A 17691-nucleotide genomic window follows, 5' to 3' on the forward strand; every position below is an offset into this window, starting at 1 on the left:
CCAAAGCCTTTCTGCCATGTGGCACAACCTCGATTGTTCGCCATCGTTTCCCGCGCTACGGGTTCGGCGACTTCCGGAGAAACGATTCGGAAAACTATTTCAATCGTTTGCACCGCTGCGGTACAATTCCATAAGCGCTTGCCGCATGCGAAGCGTGAAATCAAGCTCGCGCTCGCAATCGTTGAAGCGAGAGCACTCGCCATAAACGATCATACGTTCGCCTGGCATTCTGTGGGAGTTGCGCTATGTGGGCGCGTGTAGGTTTAGTGAAATGCCCACTAAAACCGCATCGACGGTTATGTTTAATCGCAGTTTAATCTATAGACATATTTAGGCAGATCGTAGCTATCATTTCTTTCGGGGCCCTGGCATAACGGAGTTCGAAGAAGTTTACGCGCAGGACGTAACCGTAATAAATTACGTGCCTCGGGGGAATTGTAGTTTGAGAAAGTTTCGAATACTAGAAGCGTTCGCTGCGCTAGGTTACATAGAGACATTAGAAAGCGTTCCGATTAGTAATTTATTGTTTAATCAGAATGAGTGTGCTGAGCATACGCGATTTCGTCTGGCGTAGCTTTTGATTTTCTTAGTGGCGCAACTATGCAATTGGTATGGCAAATGTATTGGTTAACGTATTTACTTCAAGCAAGAAAGGAATAAAGAAAATACGTGCAGTGATCAAACGTGTATTGGAGTGGTTCTGCATTCGTAGCTCTCTTTTGTAACTTGATGCAAACAGCTTTATAGATATTGGTGTCTTCACCATCAATCTTTTCATATTTAACTCTTAACACTGATTACAGACAAAAAATCAAAATTACCACTAGAATATTGTGGCGTCTACGCGTACTTTCCGCATTTCAAGAATGCAAAAGAGCTGCGCGAGTAGGCTTCATAGCATGTTGAAACTGCTGCAAAGGATATGTATAAAACGAACAAAAAATACGGTGGAGTGCTGTGCCTTTATCTTTCCTTTCTGTGTTGTTGTCTTTCACGCTTGTTCATCATTTTCTTTCTCTTCTATCGCTTTGATGGAATGTGTGCACATTGCGTCCTCTCGACCACTGTCCACGAGAAATGGGGAATCATTACCAACCAGCTGATAATTGCTAATGTTTTTTTTTTCTGGTAAGCATCCTGGCCGTAGTAAAACCCTGCTGTACTAACTCTGCAATCAAAGCACGGTTTCGACAACGCAGCCTAAACTTTCCAGAATGCTATACAACTAGATCGCAAGTGAAACTGAATTTCTTTCATTTGCATCTCCAGCCTACGTGGTAAGTTTCGGTAGAGGTTGCTTCTGTGACGATTCAATCTCCTAAAGTTATGTATTCGTGCAACATTAGATGTGAAAGTTAATACCTCTGCGTAAGCGTGCTGCAACTCAACGCCCGTCCAAGGCTAGAGCACTGTTCAACGCTGACCTGTATGTATCTATAAGTTGATCACTCCAATATCACCGACGTGGCAGCCAAAAAAGGATTTTGTGTGTGTGTGTGTGTGCATGTGCGTCTTTGTGTGCGTTTGCATGTGTGCGTGTGCGTGCGTGCGTGTGTGTGCGTGCGTGCGTGTGAGCGCGCGCGAGCGTGTGTGTGTGTGTGCGTGTGTGTGTGTGTGTGTGCGCGCGTGCGTGTACGGCGACGTGGTTATTGACCCAACAGCCTTGTTTCTTAGCGAACCACCACACCACATTATCGGTTGAAAACCGTAATCGGCGAACAAGGTTTAAAACATTATGCTGTTTAACGTCTCAATGCAACACTCTACCTACTAGGGACACCGTAGTAGGGTAGGCGTCTGCGAATTATTTTCGACCACTTTGCTCTCCACAGCCTGCACCTAAATCTAAGCACAGGAGATTCTGCTGTATTCCGCCCAACTAAAATCCGGCACGCGCGGAAGGGCATCAAAGCGGCGACCTCACGGTCAGCAGCGAATTGTCGTAGCCTCCGAGACACCACGGTGGGTACAAGCAAGATTGAGTGGAGGCGCTGTGCGTTGCTCTTGACTTGCACCTGCAAATGTATCTCCCGAACTCGTTGCAAATATAAGAATTTAGTGCAGCATTTAAAGAGGGGGTTACTGCGTTTGTCCTGTACTTGGCGACTAGGAAGATTTGTTAGTCAAGGTTTTTCGACGCATTTGCTCTATTTTAGGTTAAAGTAAATTCGGGGATTTCTTTCTTTTCTTTTTTTTTCTGCCAAGGTCGGATCCGATTACGAATCAAGCCATAGTACTGGACTAAAGAATCATTTTGATTACCTCGGTTTCATTAATGTGTGCAAAATGTACTGTAAGCGACTGACTTCTTTCTATTTTTGCATTCTGCCTTCACCTTAATTGTCCCACCGCAGTCGGAATCTAACCAGTTACCTTGAACACAGCAGCGCAACGTCTTAGTCAGCGAGCCAGTGAAAGCAGTGTTGGTTGTATTCCACCCTGTCTTTAGTGATGCATGCATTTCTGCTGTATCTCACTCTACGCGGCTATGATTCGTTGATGTCGTGCTGCACTAATCAGGCATGGTTTGAGTACTGGACCACGTTGAACCTGTCACTGTGTTAACGGCTGTTTCAAGGTGTGTACTCCCAATTAAACTGCAGGGTAGAACTGTTTAGTCTGGTATTTACCATAGTTGAGAGATAATTCTGAAATAGCAATAAACATTATCAGTCAATGAAAGCCTTGTGAAAGGAATGTGAATTGTAAAGATTTCGAGTGTTTACGTCATGTAGCTCGGATAATATCCACTGATATATGTCGTTGAATACAAGATTCTACTGCTGAGCGTGAGGTAGCGAGTGAATAAATTCAGCTTTCCCATATCTTTGTGTTCAACATATTTGCATGCCGAGTAGTTGGTGCTTGGTAAGCTAACCTAAAGTACGGACAATAAAACAAAACCTACTAGTGTCACAAAATAAGAGCACAAGCCATTTATTGAAGAACCATGCGCATGTATCATACCACTATGTAGCCAAATGCGTTTGGATAGAAACATGTTGATTTTCGCACATTTCCTATAGGATCCGATAGCATCGCGAATAGAGACCATATTGGCTAAATGGATCGTTTCACTTGCAATAATCTGTTTATTTTTCTGGACGTTAAACATCTTCAACTAACAGTTATCCGGTAGCTATCTGACCGTTCATGCCTCTTTTTTGGCTTATTATAGGGCATGAAACAGCTCACCATTCAAATACTTGGGTGTCACTAGGTAGAAATAAAGCATTTCCTCCATTTTGACAACCTGCTGCCTTTCTTTACAACTGCATAGTTTTCAGGAATAGCGAATTTAAACTAAACACTCGATTTTTCCAGAGTCTGAATTCTTTTGAAGCATCAAAAATTTGGTGCGGAGATATCAGAACAGCTGCAGTCAAATGTGGTGAAACGAGTTGATGAACTGACTTGGCTTGAAAGCTAGTTCTCACAATTAAGCGGTATCAAGTTTGTTAGCTGAGTAGTTATTTCTTGAAAGGAAGGCTTGTGGAAGTAACTATGACCGCCTTCAACAAACAGTCGAAGATAAGCGCGCGGTGTCACTATCAGCTTACGTCAGGCGTTACTAATATTAAATCTAAAGTGACCTCGAGTAGTGTCGGCGTTAAGCAGGTAATGTACTGGAGGGAATAGATATAGAGATAATTATCGGAGTTTATCAAGCAAAGAGTTCACCTCTCTTGTTGCTTCTTGTAAATTAGAAAATAAGCGATGCGTTTGGCAGGAAAGCTGCAAATATCAAAGGCTGTAAACAATCGAACAAAGTCCAAGACCCTCAATAAAACTAATCCCTGGAAAGCTATGAGGCTACTTCGTGTGCTATTACGGTAATATCATGTTTAACGTCGGTGTTCTCTCCATAAACACGCAAGTGAGCTACATCGCTGAAATGACGACAAACAGAACTTCTCTAGTGAAATTTCACTGTATTTCCTGGTGGGCGCGTATTCTGTTAAGTAATTGGTTGCTTTCCTACATGCTTTGATTGGAAAACGTTGGTGGTGACGTTCGAACCACTTTCTGTTGCATTGGCCTGTTCTGACTGCTGTTGAACTTATGGGACATGCATTGTGATACAGGGAATTGATTGCACTGCACTACGTTTTGATAACAACTTGCGGTCGCGAAAAACAAAGTAAATACTTAGAAAAATTATTGTAGAAATTTCGTAGTGGTACTTCTGAGGCAGTGCCTATGCATTCTTTACAGTCGCTCATTTGCACACCTATATGTCTAACGCATCCAAACGAGTCAGGTTGTTTGCTCACTTTCTTTTTACAGCGAAATCTGTATATGACTAACCTTCCATACTTTTTTCGGCATCCGGCAACACAAAATATCCTCATGTGGGCCTATCCTGGTGTTACTGCAGAAAGGGTCCAAGCTCACAGGCACATCCCACTTAACCTTCTTCATGAGAAACTGCGCTTACCGGTGTAGACCCGCAAAAGCAATGACGGCTGATCCACGGGCACGCGGAGTGGCGCGAGCCAATGGGGCCCTGAACTATGGGCTCCACCTTGCGAGCAGGTATCCTCACCCCATTATAAATAAATGTTTTCTCTCTCTCTGTGCAAAGAACTTAATAATTCTCGGCGCCCACCGTGCAAACGTGCTAGTGCTACTACTTACCCATCTGTCGTCGTCGTGCTCTTGCACAGCAGGCTCCGTGGTGCAAAAAACTTTCATCAGCAATGACGCGAGCGTCGCCGTATTCCACAGCTGGCTTCGTTGTCGCTCATCAATACAGCGAAGAATCCACTTCTCTCCTGTCATCGTAATTGGTAGGCCGCGTCTACGGTGGTATGGGGCATTGATTAAGAGGGTGTGAGCCATGCAACAGCTGCGTTATCGATGGGTCGGACACGTACTGTTCGTACACCCGAAGAACAACATGCGTACGAGGAGCGCCGGAGGGAACAGCAACGAGAATGTAAACGGCGCCGGTGCAAAACGACCACTGACGAAGAACGTTCCCGCGATGTTGAACGAAAACGACAATCGCGAGCCCGGGCACCTCCGAACGAGCAACGACGCCAGTCTCGCAACGCAATACGGCAGCTCTAACCCATTATTGTTACTCTAACCCCATGATACCTATCACGCATTACCGGACGTGCTTTGACTTTATTCTAGCCAAGAACCTCTCCAGGGTGGCAGTCGAACCAGTGAGTGTATATCACAGTGATCATAAAGCAATCGTGCATAAAGAGTCTCTCTCGAACATCAAGCACTGTCTTTACTACATCGTCCATTCAAGCACATCAACTCCCATCATCAGACACTTCAAACAAATGACAAGATGGAATGGCAGCGAAAGCTGAGGACAGTCAAAGCTCACAAACGAAAAGCAAAATGCTTTCGTGCTATTCTATCTTGCCAGAGTGCAATGGTTGTGATTGTTTTCTTGTTTCCCATTATATATATATATATATATATATATATATATATATATATATATATATATATATATATACATATATATATATATATATATATATATTTTTTTTTCTAATATTCTATGTATGTCCATGAAACGCACCATGTCATGCGGTACAGAGACATATTTCGGAGAGAAGTAGCCCTTTAATTACAGCAATACTAGACAGTTTTGATGTGCCCTCCGCTGGGTCACAACGGGTGCTTTCTAGTTGCTGCTGTCAAATGTGTGTTCTTCGCCTTTATTCCTAGAATAGCCAAAGAGTTAAAGAGTTAGAGGTCTGCTCCGAATACTTTCGCCCTTTTTTTTTGGCGTCGAAGATCCACTTCGCCTCTGTGCTTCGACGACATTAAAATACCACGGAGCCTAAACAGTAGCACGTCCAAGTTTGCTTCAATGATTGAGTACTGCATATTTATTGCTTGCCGGATAAAAAAAATACAATACAGTAAAAAAAAACGGACAGCGTAAGATCGCATAACTCCTAGAATACCACGGGCATTGCAAGCGTGGTCCCGCCCCCTAATTGCGAGCTTCTGAAATGACGTTATACGCAGGATTTTTTCGGGAAAGTAAAGAAACGGTGAAGCCATCGAACGGTCTTGCAAGCCTCAAAATTCTTACAGCTCCAAAAAATATTTATATGTTTGTTTTTCGTATGCATCGCACTCCCGCGTCATAGTTGCAACAAAAATCTCGTTTAATAATTACGATCCCGCCAACGCATCCCACATAAAACAGACTCTTACTTAAAGGTTTTTTAGCGACCATTGCCCTTCTTTCGGTGTTTTCCAACGTGACTTCGCGGCCGGCAAGGAGGGACAAGGGCTTGTGCTGCGACGAAACTGGAAACGACACGGGGACAAAATGAGACGTTAAGTGTTACGGGCTGTACCCAACTAAGCGACACCGCAAGGCGGGTGGTCTGTGTGTAGTCCGCGTCCCAGACTGTCCATTTCAGATTGAAGCGCCTCCGAAGCTTCGCGCACTTTCGAAGTCACCACTTTAATTAAGAGTCCGGTCCCGCCTAGCTTCGGCAGGAGGCATGTTTGTGCAGGCGTTCCGTGGTTCGCCTTCGCCAAGCAAAGCAGAGCGACCATAACGAAGTGGATTCGGCTCACAGATTGACTCGATACGCCCTGCGGCTATGACTCGCTCCTCCTTTAACATGGTACCATGACGCGTACAGCGCAAGAATGCCATCAGTGTGGCGGTCAGCAGTGAAGCGGCTTTCGTGTTTACTCAAATATAAGCCAACTGCGTGTTTCGCCTAGCATTTCAACAATGCCGGTTCGAATCGTAGAGAGCTTTGAATTTCGCGAGAGCTGACTCTCACGAAAGTGGGAGACGCGAACGACAAACGCATGGCATTTATATTACGCAAATCACGGCCCTCCCTGCTTGCCCTCATTGCACGTGGCAGAAGCTGAGTTTTCATTACCCCCGGAAAGTCAGCTCGAATCGGCTCGTCGGTTGGCATTTTGGTTGCCCGGTTTATGTAAACGCCAGTGGTTGAGGCCGACAGAGTGTCAAGGCAAATGCGGTGAAGCCGTCTGCACGAGGTCAGTTGGCTCGCCCGACCAGCTTGGAAAGATGCATGACCACTCAATCGGATCGCGTTGGGTCAGCTGGTGTGGCGATGCCACCTGCTCGCTTCGAGTACATGTAAACAATGCTAGGTTTATCGGAAATGCTGCCATTAGATTAGATGGGAAAAAACTTCATCTCGTATGGTCGACCAACACGGCTTCTGTTATGAACGTGTGAGCGTGTCTTTCAGGCGACAGGCCACTTATCATTCAAAATGCCTGGTCTTAGACAGCCTGTTGGGCCTCATCGTATTTTCATTCAATACGCCATTGTATCCATTACGCCACTTGGCAATTGAAACGCAAAGGAAATCGGGGCAAATTCTGGCGGACTGAGGGAGATGAAAGTCAGCTTAAATTGAAAATGAAATTTGTATTAGTGGGTAAGCTTCAGTTTAAGCAGTCCTTGTTTTGTTTATTGGCAGGACTAATTACTGAGGAATATTTCTGTAGTAGAAAAGGAAATGATCAGTATGAATTAAAGCGACAAAAGAAGGTACTGAAATGATTGTATTTGGCTAAGTATTACGGTGGCAGAAAAACTAAAGTACCAACATAGAATAACAAAAAGCGGACGTACGTTGAGCCACATACGTTCACTTCTTGTTCTTCTTTGTTCACTGTATACTTTTTCCATCAGTGTAAGACAAATCGCAATGCAATTATGAACGTCCATCAAGAAGCCGCGCTCATTATTTTACTAAGGTACTGAAAATTAAGAAGCAGAACAAACGAAGTCCTAGGTACAGCTTCGCACATGATAAAAAAGGGAGGCCACATTTTGACAACAAGTCCTTATTCTTTCGTTCTTAAAAACGTTCGAAATGTTTACTTCTATTTCGTAATTTCTTAACAGACGCATGACTATTTGTTATGCCAGGAAGCAAAATTGAGTTGACGTAATTTATGAACGCTTCCCAGCCACGCATACTATAAAGGAAAGAGCAAGGAGAGTAGCAATCTGACAGAAAATAAATTCTCCGTCTTTTGTATCAAAAACGTGGATGTTAAGGGACGACGGTTCGCACCCCAATATCCGACCTGACTGACTACACAATCACTGCACGATGACGGACTATATCGAAGAAAGTGTGGTAGGCAGGCTTCTGGAATTTGGCACGCCCGCACCTAGGTCACGCTTGGTCCTGCGAGATCATTCGGCAGAAGCAGAAAAGATTCAAGCGATGCGTAATGGAGTCCGCTGAACAATGAAATTTTATGGAATGCTTTTGGTCTATACCAGAACGGCACAAGGCAGCTCCAGTGGGTCGGAATATAATGTCAGTCCATCGAAACTACGTAATGAATGACGCTAAAGAGAGCTGTAATTTATATCGTGCCCAGTTGGATATACTCGTGCTTTTAAATGAACGGCAGTGTGTTCTTTCAAGGACACACCAAAGCAACAGCGACTAGTCTGGACAGCGTCCCGTACTGCACGTTGAAACAACTTGGTTTAACAGGCACCTCCACTCTCTTGCACGCCTTCAACAGGATCTGTGAGATAGAATGCGTTCTTGCGTGGAGGAGGATCGCTAACGTGGTGTCGTTGCAAAATCTTGGTAAAGCGCTTTTGTCAGTTGACTTCTTCCATCCTGTCAATTTAACCACCTGTGTTTCAAAGGTTATTGAAGAAATTCGACGACAACTAAACACTTCTTGACAGTCGTGAACGCCCACGCAATAATGTCCAGTTGAACGGCGTTGAGTGATCCTTCGTAATATGAACTCCTCGCGTGCAAGCGAAAGTGTTGACGCCCTTCGCAATCGTCTCCGAAATAACACAACGCCAGCGTACTGCGATTCGTTACGTTATGGGTTATTTAGGTTTATTTAGGCCAGCCAGCCATGGTGGAGCAGGATCTCGGGAGTGCCGACACCGGGGCCGCTCAGGTCAAGTGGGTTAGTGTGGTCTATTCTCGCGCCACGCGCACGTGAGCCCGTATTCTTCTTCGCCTGCTTAGGAGGCGACAGTCGCGCCGCTACAACGTCATGCTACCTTGCCCGACTGCCATAGAATCTAATGCTCCCGAGTAAGCCGCGGTGATTCTGAACTCACTGCACTTTTCGCATCGAGCGTGGCAAACGACATTTCGGTCCAAGTATCATGATGTCGTAAAGCAGAGTGCACATGCCTGACAACTAGGAGGCGCTGGTTTAGCCCAGTGAGTAATACACTCGCATCCTAAGCGTGCACGTGCGTAGGTTCGAAACTCACTACAGCCAACGTTTCATGCGAACACATTGTATGCCCCAATGCGCGAAATTCCGGCGTTGTAGTCGGCGCCGTGACCTAATGATCGTCGCAAAACTGACCTAAGCGCACACAATGAAACACGTCAAAAATGTTCGGATTGACGTCAAATTTCTCAGAAAGGTTCCTTCGCACAAAACAAATTTGTGGCTTTGCAAAGAAAATTTGGTAAATTTCCGTCTGGGCGGAAATCGAACCCGGGCCCGTGGGGTGCAGGACGAGCACGCTTTCCCAACGCAATAGATGAACCAGCGTGAAAGTTCATATGTGCATGTACGCACAGCAGATAATTCTTCTGAGCGTATATAGAACTACGACGTCTCACACGACCATGTGACGGGTGCTTCCAACTTTTTAATGTTTTCATTACTGGTCTGCACAGCGGTATAAATAAAACAGTCTCCCCAAGAAGCGTCAAGAAAGACGTACACTGAGCGATAAACAAATCTACATAGCAGGAGTCGCTCACGTCGGTTCGCGAACCAAAATTCGAAGTCGTCTTGCAGAGCGGTGAGCGGAAGTTCATAAAAAAGTGGCACTTCTCTGCTTCAATGACTCAGCCTTTCCGTTAACTAGTGGACCGCATCTTCGCCTTCAACACATTCGTGTGCGCGAAATTATGCATGCAACCCGGAACTCATTTCCACCAATCACTTATGTTGATCGGTAGCGAGGCGTAATTGTATCATTGGTCTAGTTACGATAAACGCGAGCTGCCATGCCATGGCGTTGAGGGGGCACCGAACGGAATGCGTTTTTTTTTCTTACTGCGAAAGCGCGCATCAACGGCAGGTACTGCAGCAATGATATGCAGCAGCACCAATCTGCGAGGGCTGCGCGCTGACTCGGGCACGCTCGTACTGCAACATACGTAAAATGAACGCTGATTCGAGGGAATCATGTTGTTTGCTACTTAACAATGTTTTGCGCGACATATCTTGGCGTGAAAATGTGACAATCAGCGAGATACGTCGGACGCACTTCCATAAAGGCACTGCTGAATTTCTCTAACGTACCTGCAAAAAAAAAGTTGAAGGAAGCCGTCCGATAATTATTTCTTGTAGGTGACTACTCTTGAGAGTAAAGTAGCAGAAGTTGATGTAAGCACTTACTTCTTTTTCATCTTGAGACCAGGATAGCCAAAACTTCCACCACAGCATTGTCGACGGCAAGGTGTGGGTCATCGCTCGCTTGCCATTGTTTATTCTACGTACGCTGGTTGTAACCAGTGCTGTCCACCCTGTTGCGTTTCACGATTCCATCATCCTCAGTTCACAGAACTCTTTTTGCGAGAAACATACTCTTTGACATAAATACCTGGCAAAATTGCTAACAAGTCAATTGAGGAATCGCCACACCTCAATCAGTATCGCATTCGGAAACTAAGAAGCCAACCCTATTTTGCTCAGACCACGCCGTTTTCTTTTTATATTTTCAGGCCCATACCTAATGCAGAGTTCCGGGACCACCTTGCGATGATGACGCAGGATTCGGCCTACAGGTTCGCCGATGAGTACGAGGTACCATTTACGAACAAGTTGCTGTTTTAGTACAGTTATTGTCTCTGCCTAGCATGGAGGTGCATTCCACGCAAGAAAAAATATGGTTTCATTCCACTGTTCAAAAAATTTCTAAAATATTACATGGAGAATTATCTGGCGCCACCACCTACGCCAGTTTCCTAACGGGCATTGTGTCGCTTTGGGAATGCAAGCATGCAATTGCGCGATATTTCCACTCGAAGGTGGCTTGGACTAAAACACGGGGAGGGCCGCGAAGATAAAGCACAGATAAACCTTTTTTAAAGGACAATTTTTGAAACAGGTTGTCTTTCACACCTACTTTCACCGCGACCAACATTATATGTAAGCGTATATCGCGTAAATAATTTGCTTTCGTTTAACTGAAGACGCTCCATATTTTGGAGAGCAAAAACATCAGCAATTACTGAGCAGCGCGTGAAATTCTATTAATCCAGGTTATCGTACCTGTCTGTACATTTCTGTACAAGGGAATAATTTTATATTATATAAATACCGGCAAGCCATCGTGCTGAAGTCAAGCCGTAGTTAAAGACACCCGCGTACCACGTGTAATACGTAAGAAAAAGACCAATAATATGTTTTGTACATATGCATTAGCGTGCGAGGTAAAAGACCCAACTGTCGTAATTTTCCAATCAATAAATTCCTTTACACTTCTCAAGCTTCTTGGGGCTTTCTCGCCCAACAGGCAACGGAAAAGAGTGTGTGGAATTGTATTAATTGTTTGTTGATTCTGTTTTGTCAGAGACTGGTTGAGCTCAGTCCACAGTATCCTTCGGACGTCGCACGTCATCCCGCAAACAGCAAGAAGAACCGGTTCACCAACATTCATCCGTGTAAGCCCCAGTACTTCTTTTTGGTGTTTCCACAGCAAATGTCCGAAAATAATTGCTGAAATGTCTGAAGAAATGTCTGAAGATATTGCTAGAAGTGGTACTTCCAAACCTACTCGATCTTTACGCATGCGCAGCCGCATGATCTGCGCTTTGACAATACATTCACAACTTGCGGAAATTTCGCAAATGAGCGCTGTCACAAACGGCGGCGTACGCTTTGATTAACTACGCATTCGTGTTCTTGTGCAGTTGACAAGTCCAGGGTGCCCTTGTCCGTTGTAGGCGACGACGAACAGTCGTCCTATATCAACGCAAGTTTTGTGAAGGTGAGATGATGGTGAAGCGCAGAAGCTTGAAGAAATACTCTTTTATCTCATTCACTTGTTGAAAGCTTCTTTTCATTTTAACCGAGGAAGTCGTTCTGGATATTCTTTCTGAATAGCTTTACTGTATTTAGGTAAATGCTGTTAGTATCCTTCATTAATTGATGGGGGCGAAATGCGAAAACACCCGTCTGCTTAGATTTAGGTGCACGTTAAAGAACCCCAGGTGGCCAAAATTTCCGGAGTCCTCCACTACGGCGTGCCTCATAATCAAAAAGTGGTTTTGGCACGTAAAACCCCAAATATTATTATTATTATTATCCTTCATTAATTCAAAACTCCGCAGCCTCTGGTCAGCTGCGGAGTTCACGACGCTTACAGTAAATGAAGCTTCAACATGTCTGGTTCTCTCAAGCTTAACGTGTTCTATTATGCGTTATGCATCTTTGAAAAAATATGCGTAAGCATAGTGCCACTTGCTCATGTCCGCGTAGTCCGGTGTAATTATGAGTGTTATAAAACTTGATACCACCGCCATAACCGACAGCGCTGCGGCGACGCGAAAGACAGCAGACGGCAGTGCAACGTGAAATGATAACGCAACTATTGCAGGTGATGTTTCCAGGTGCAGTTCTGGCATTCCGATCATTATAAGCCATTATCGCTGTTTAGCGCGTTGCACATCCACGTCCAACCTTTATCAACCGTGATGAACCGCACTCTGGCGGTAGCTGCGTATGGCGCGGCAGCGCGGAGCATCTCTTGAATGGCTCGCATTGAAGCCAGAGGCAACACGGAAATGATCGCTTTCAAGGTTCGCTCCCTTCTGTGAGCTGCATCTTGAAAGCGATCGCCTTACGTGATGGATCGATGGAGAGACCGACGGACGGATGGTTTTCCTCCCTGGGAACGCATATAAATGCTTAAGCATTTGAAAGACAAGAGAACAATTTTAAGTGAAGAGGAAATAGAGAACTGTGCTTTTTCAGCGATTAAGCCACGACGCCTAGCTTCTGAAAGAAACTTGTAAAACTAGAAATGTAAACTCGTAAAACTAGAAATGTAAAACTAGAAATGTCAACTAGAAATGAAAACTAGAAAGGCGCGTGTCGACGTTGTCTTGAAGCTCTGGATACAGTGCGACGTAAGGCATTTCCACAGCGTTTGTTTCCGCTAGTTAATTATTTACCGGTAGCAACGCTGCATTCTAATCGAACAACATAATAATAATAACATATATTTGAGAATTTCCGTAGAGCCCGAAAAGGCAAAGTACAGAAAACCTTCAAACCTCATTTGAAATTTCTTACTTCACACAGTACTACGAGCCCCTATGTTTTCAGCACGAGCTTCAAGAGTGTAAGTCTGGCCGTCCTTTAGTCAATAAGGATTTTACAGACCATAACAATCTAAACTTGGTTACCGTTTCACGTCAGTGTTCTCTGAAAGGAACACGAAAGATCATCACCAAATTAATTTAAACTGTCATAAATTTCATTTTTTTAAACCCAACACTGAATTAGCTATCTGAAAAGAGTTCATTACTTTCGTGGACTTTCTTTTTACGTTGGCGTAAGCTCCGGTACTATTATTGTCATAAATCTTCAAATATTTCTCGTGTTTAGGCCCGCTTTAGACCAGGAAGACGTCGTGACACTTGTTTGTTTCGATGTAGGCTTTCTTTGGTGATTAAAATTAGGGGGACGTTGTGAAAGTCGATGGCGTCAGGGAGAATTTTCGCGGCGACTTCACGAAACAGCCGACTTTCATTGAAACGTCTCATTTGGCTTTCCAAGACCTCGCTCATTGTGGGAGCTGTTGTTTTGTATGTCATTGGCGTAAATTTCTTAATAAAGCCTAGCGCAGTATTCCTCGTTAATATGCACGTACGAGTGAGGAGCCTACCATAATATAAAGATCAAGAATTAGTGTACGGTAGTTGTAATGCAGTAGTGCTACTGAAAATGTAACCGAATTTTTTCTACCTTCTGTCTTTGTTTAAGAAGCGTTACCACCACTTCGCAATGACCGATCAGCTTAGGTGACTCGCAAATATTTGGTACTAATGTGAATCTCAATTTCATTATTTTTCCTCTGTCTGCGTTCATACACTCGACATGAAAAAAGTTCGTAATAGGGGCGTTTGATGCTGCACTGTTTTCTTTGAGGAAAACCTCCATCCCTCAAAGGACCGAACACCACTAGACTGCAAGAAGACTTCACATGGGAATGCGTCTGCTGCTATTTACGCGTACAAGCTCTTGCTAATGGGCCGAATGCCTATTGCGTAGTAATGAGTCCTTCTTTGGCGTCGTGACACACCAAGCATTTATGGACGTAATGCACTGGCTTGCCGCTATAAGCCTCTGTATATTATGCCCTAGGTGGCGACACCTTCAACTTGTGTGTCTAATATAGCTGAGAATAATGCTTGAATTCAGGAACTGTATTGCAAGGACGTGGTGGCGTAAAGGAGTCACTGAGTGATGCCCAACAAAATGCACTCTTATTCGCGATTTTGTGTTTTGAAGAGTTGCTAAGTACCACACGAGGACGCCGCCTCCATAATGGTTAAACACGGTCTCCTAATGGCTTTGATTTCGTTTACGTTATCTTAACTTCGGTATAAGTTAACTCTACTAAACTGCGCTAGACAAAGCACTTCAACCTCTAACGACCGTAAATGTGGCCAATGTAATGACAATGTAACCCCAACAGTGACCACAACTGACGCGCGGTAGTGCGGATTTACGTAGAGGAGCACGAAATCAGACGGAACACAATGGAAATACGACGCTATTCAGGTGCTCATTGTCGACTGAAAGTTTGTATGTGTGTATATGTGATGAACTTAACACAGCGCTCGCGGGGTGTCGTGTTTCCTTTGTCTCCCGCATGAATTGTTTGTCCTGCAGAAAAACGTGCAACCGCATGCACTCGCCAAGCTTGTTACGGTTTCTCACATTTGAGCGACATTGGTGTCGTTCGATTGGGTGAGGGAACACACGCGAGTTAATGACATCTTAGTTGAAATCAAGAAAAAGAAATGGGCATGGGCAGGACATGTAATGAGGAGGGAAGATAACCCATGGTCATTAAGGGTTACGCATTGGATTCCAAGAGAAGGGAAGCGTAGCAGGGGGCGGATGAGATTAAGAAGTTTGCAGGAACAACATGGCCGCAATTAGCACATGACCGGGGTAGTTGGAGAAGTATGGGAGAGGCCTCTGCCCTGCAGTGGGCGTAGCCAGGATGATGATGATGATGATGATAACGGTGATGATGATGATGATGGTGCAGCTCGAAGTACTGCTTGCGATATCTCTACACTATAACGCCAGTTGTGGCCTGTACGTCAGGCGCAGCAAGGACAAATGACATCTCGCCTTTTGCAGGGTTGCAACGCGGACCGCGAGTACATTGCCGCTCAAGGACCCAACGCACTGACCATCAATGATTTCTGGCGAATGATCTGGGAGCACGACGTTAAAATAATCATCATGCTTACGCAGTTCATCGAAGGGAACAAGGTGAGATACAAGCGGTGCTCGCAGAGGTTTGTCAACTTGCCCGTGCATACTCACAGAATTTTGCTATGTATAACTCTTGCTCTTTCATGTGTACTATCTGCAATGCTTGGTTACGAAGTATAGACCAAAAGGTCTACACGATTGCGCGCACATAAGCAAGAAAGCATAAAACTGTTGCGCTGGACGCGAGCGCGGCAGGAAATCAGCAGACAGAAGCGAGTAGTGTGACCCTGAAGAACAAGCAAGAACTGACTTTATTTTGATATCGTCCAGCCTCTACGGCTCGGTTGCGCACCTTCGCAACACTTCCCTTTGCCGCACACAAGGCGATAAGATTTTACCGAGTCAAAATAAAGGGGTGTCTGGCTGCTGCTGTGTGACCGTGAGGCCGCCACAAAACAATTTCACACGTCAGTTACCGTAAACAACATCAGACATCAGGAAAAAAAAATAAAGTTAAGTTTTCTTTGTCTATTTTTTCACGTTTGCAGTAGCTGCCTGTTGGTTCCATCGTTACCAGGCAAGAATATTTGCAGACCTGTATACAAAGGTTATAATAAATTACCCATGATGTGGATCATGTAACATTTGTACACTGAGCAAGTACGTGTGCCTCTATTCTCCGTAATAAAATATAACTTCCTATACGGAACCTGAAAATGTAATGTCGGGTCAGAGATATGAAGCAAACCGATGTGCTAATAGAATGGTGATTTATATTCCACAGATCCCTTGATTTACGTGGTGCCCTTAGCAAGCTGTTGAGAAAGGCTGGCAATAGACCAATTCTACGCAGTATACTAGAGTGCGCCCACTAAATTACTCCCCATTGGGTGTCCCTCATTGCCCAGTGGATAGCTTCGCACGTGGGTATTGCTGGAAATGAAGAGGCTGATTGCCTCGCATCAACTTCTGCTCACAATGGGAGTGACTGCCCTGAAATCTCTTGTGTGATTGGCGACGCCCGTGTGTTAATCTGTCGGTGCTTCCTAAAACAGCACCCAAACCACCGTGCTGCAAACAGCTCGTTTCCTTCCCGTGTCAGTGGTCGTAGCTTGCCTCGTAATGCTAGAACACTGTTTAATAAAGAGTTGGCCCTGTGTTGGAGCGCGAACGCTTGTATCGTCACAGACATGTAAAAACTCCGTCGTGTACGTCCTGTCGCTCATGTGAGACACTTGAACACTTTATATATGGAGTCTCCCACATTCGTCACACAACGTGCACTGCTGATTAAGAAATATGGACTGATTGGACTCACGTTTACGACCCTTGACAATTGCCTGTTTCCGAGAGAGAGATAAAACTTTACTGTGCCCTTGATGGGGTCTAGGCGTGGCGGAATTTGGGAGACTAACCACCAGTCAACCACCTTCGTCAGACGGTTGCCAGTCCTTGCTTTCTGGTGACGTCTCCGGCCATCCGGACGGCCTAGAGCTGCTCTTCTGGGTCAAAGCTGAGGGAATACTGCTCAACGCTAGCAGTCCCATAGAGCCTTGCTAACTTTCATGCAGAAAACTGATTTGGCCTCCCGGTTATAGACATTTTTTTCCGTGTTCCTACTTTCCTTTGTCCATGTCTCCGCCATTTGTTTATTTACTGTTTTCTTTCATATTTTTTTGTTTCGTTTCTTCTTCTATTCTCCTGTTTTCAGTCCCTCCTCCCGAAAGAGTATGCACGCCCTGTGCTACCCTCAGTGGCAGTTGTCAGCTTGCTCCCTCCCTATTTCCTCCGTGTGCTTGTGTGTTTCCAGATCAAGCAATAATAATAATAATAATAATAATAATAATAATAATAATAATAATAATAATAATAATAATAATAATAATAATAATAATAATAATAATAATAATAATAATTATTATTGATTTACTTCAGTTTCTTCGATTTAGCCATTTCGCGTTAGCAGCTGAGCGTGTTGCCTTTCTTAGCCAATCCTCCAGAACGGATGTGTCCCCATGTGACACAGTATGGTGGTAGATACGTGCCGTACTTTTCTCTGCATACACCTGCCATTTCCCATCTTTTTCCTTCCATTACGACGCAGTGCCTAAGCATAGAAGAAAGTGCACGACAGTGAAATTGTGGCCGTTCGGTGGTAAACATATAAACATTCCACAAGAATTCACATTGCGCAGGCTTAACGAAAACAAAATTATACGCATCGCC

General features: G+C 44.6%; 1 protein-coding gene across 1 annotated transcript in view; it reads left to right on the forward strand.

Moving 5' to 3' along the window:
* Positions 1-17691, forward strand: part of LOC135907322 (receptor-type tyrosine-protein phosphatase H-like) — a 109268-nt gene that overhangs the window by 71224 nt on the left and 20353 nt on the right. The window contains exons 21-24 of the mRNA XM_065439002.1: positions 10728-10809; positions 11579-11669; positions 11919-11995; positions 15388-15522. Coding sequence (XP_065295074.1) covers positions 10728-10809; positions 11579-11669; positions 11919-11995; positions 15388-15522 — 385 coding nt within the window. The remainder of the gene's footprint in view (positions 1-10727; positions 10810-11578; positions 11670-11918; positions 11996-15387; positions 15523-17691) is intronic.

This window comes from Dermacentor albipictus, chromosome 10, assembly GCF_038994185.2.
Source record: "Dermacentor albipictus isolate Rhodes 1998 colony chromosome 10, USDA_Dalb.pri_finalv2, whole genome shotgun sequence".
Lineage (NCBI taxonomy): Eukaryota > Metazoa > Arthropoda > Arachnida > Ixodida > Ixodidae > Dermacentor > Dermacentor albipictus.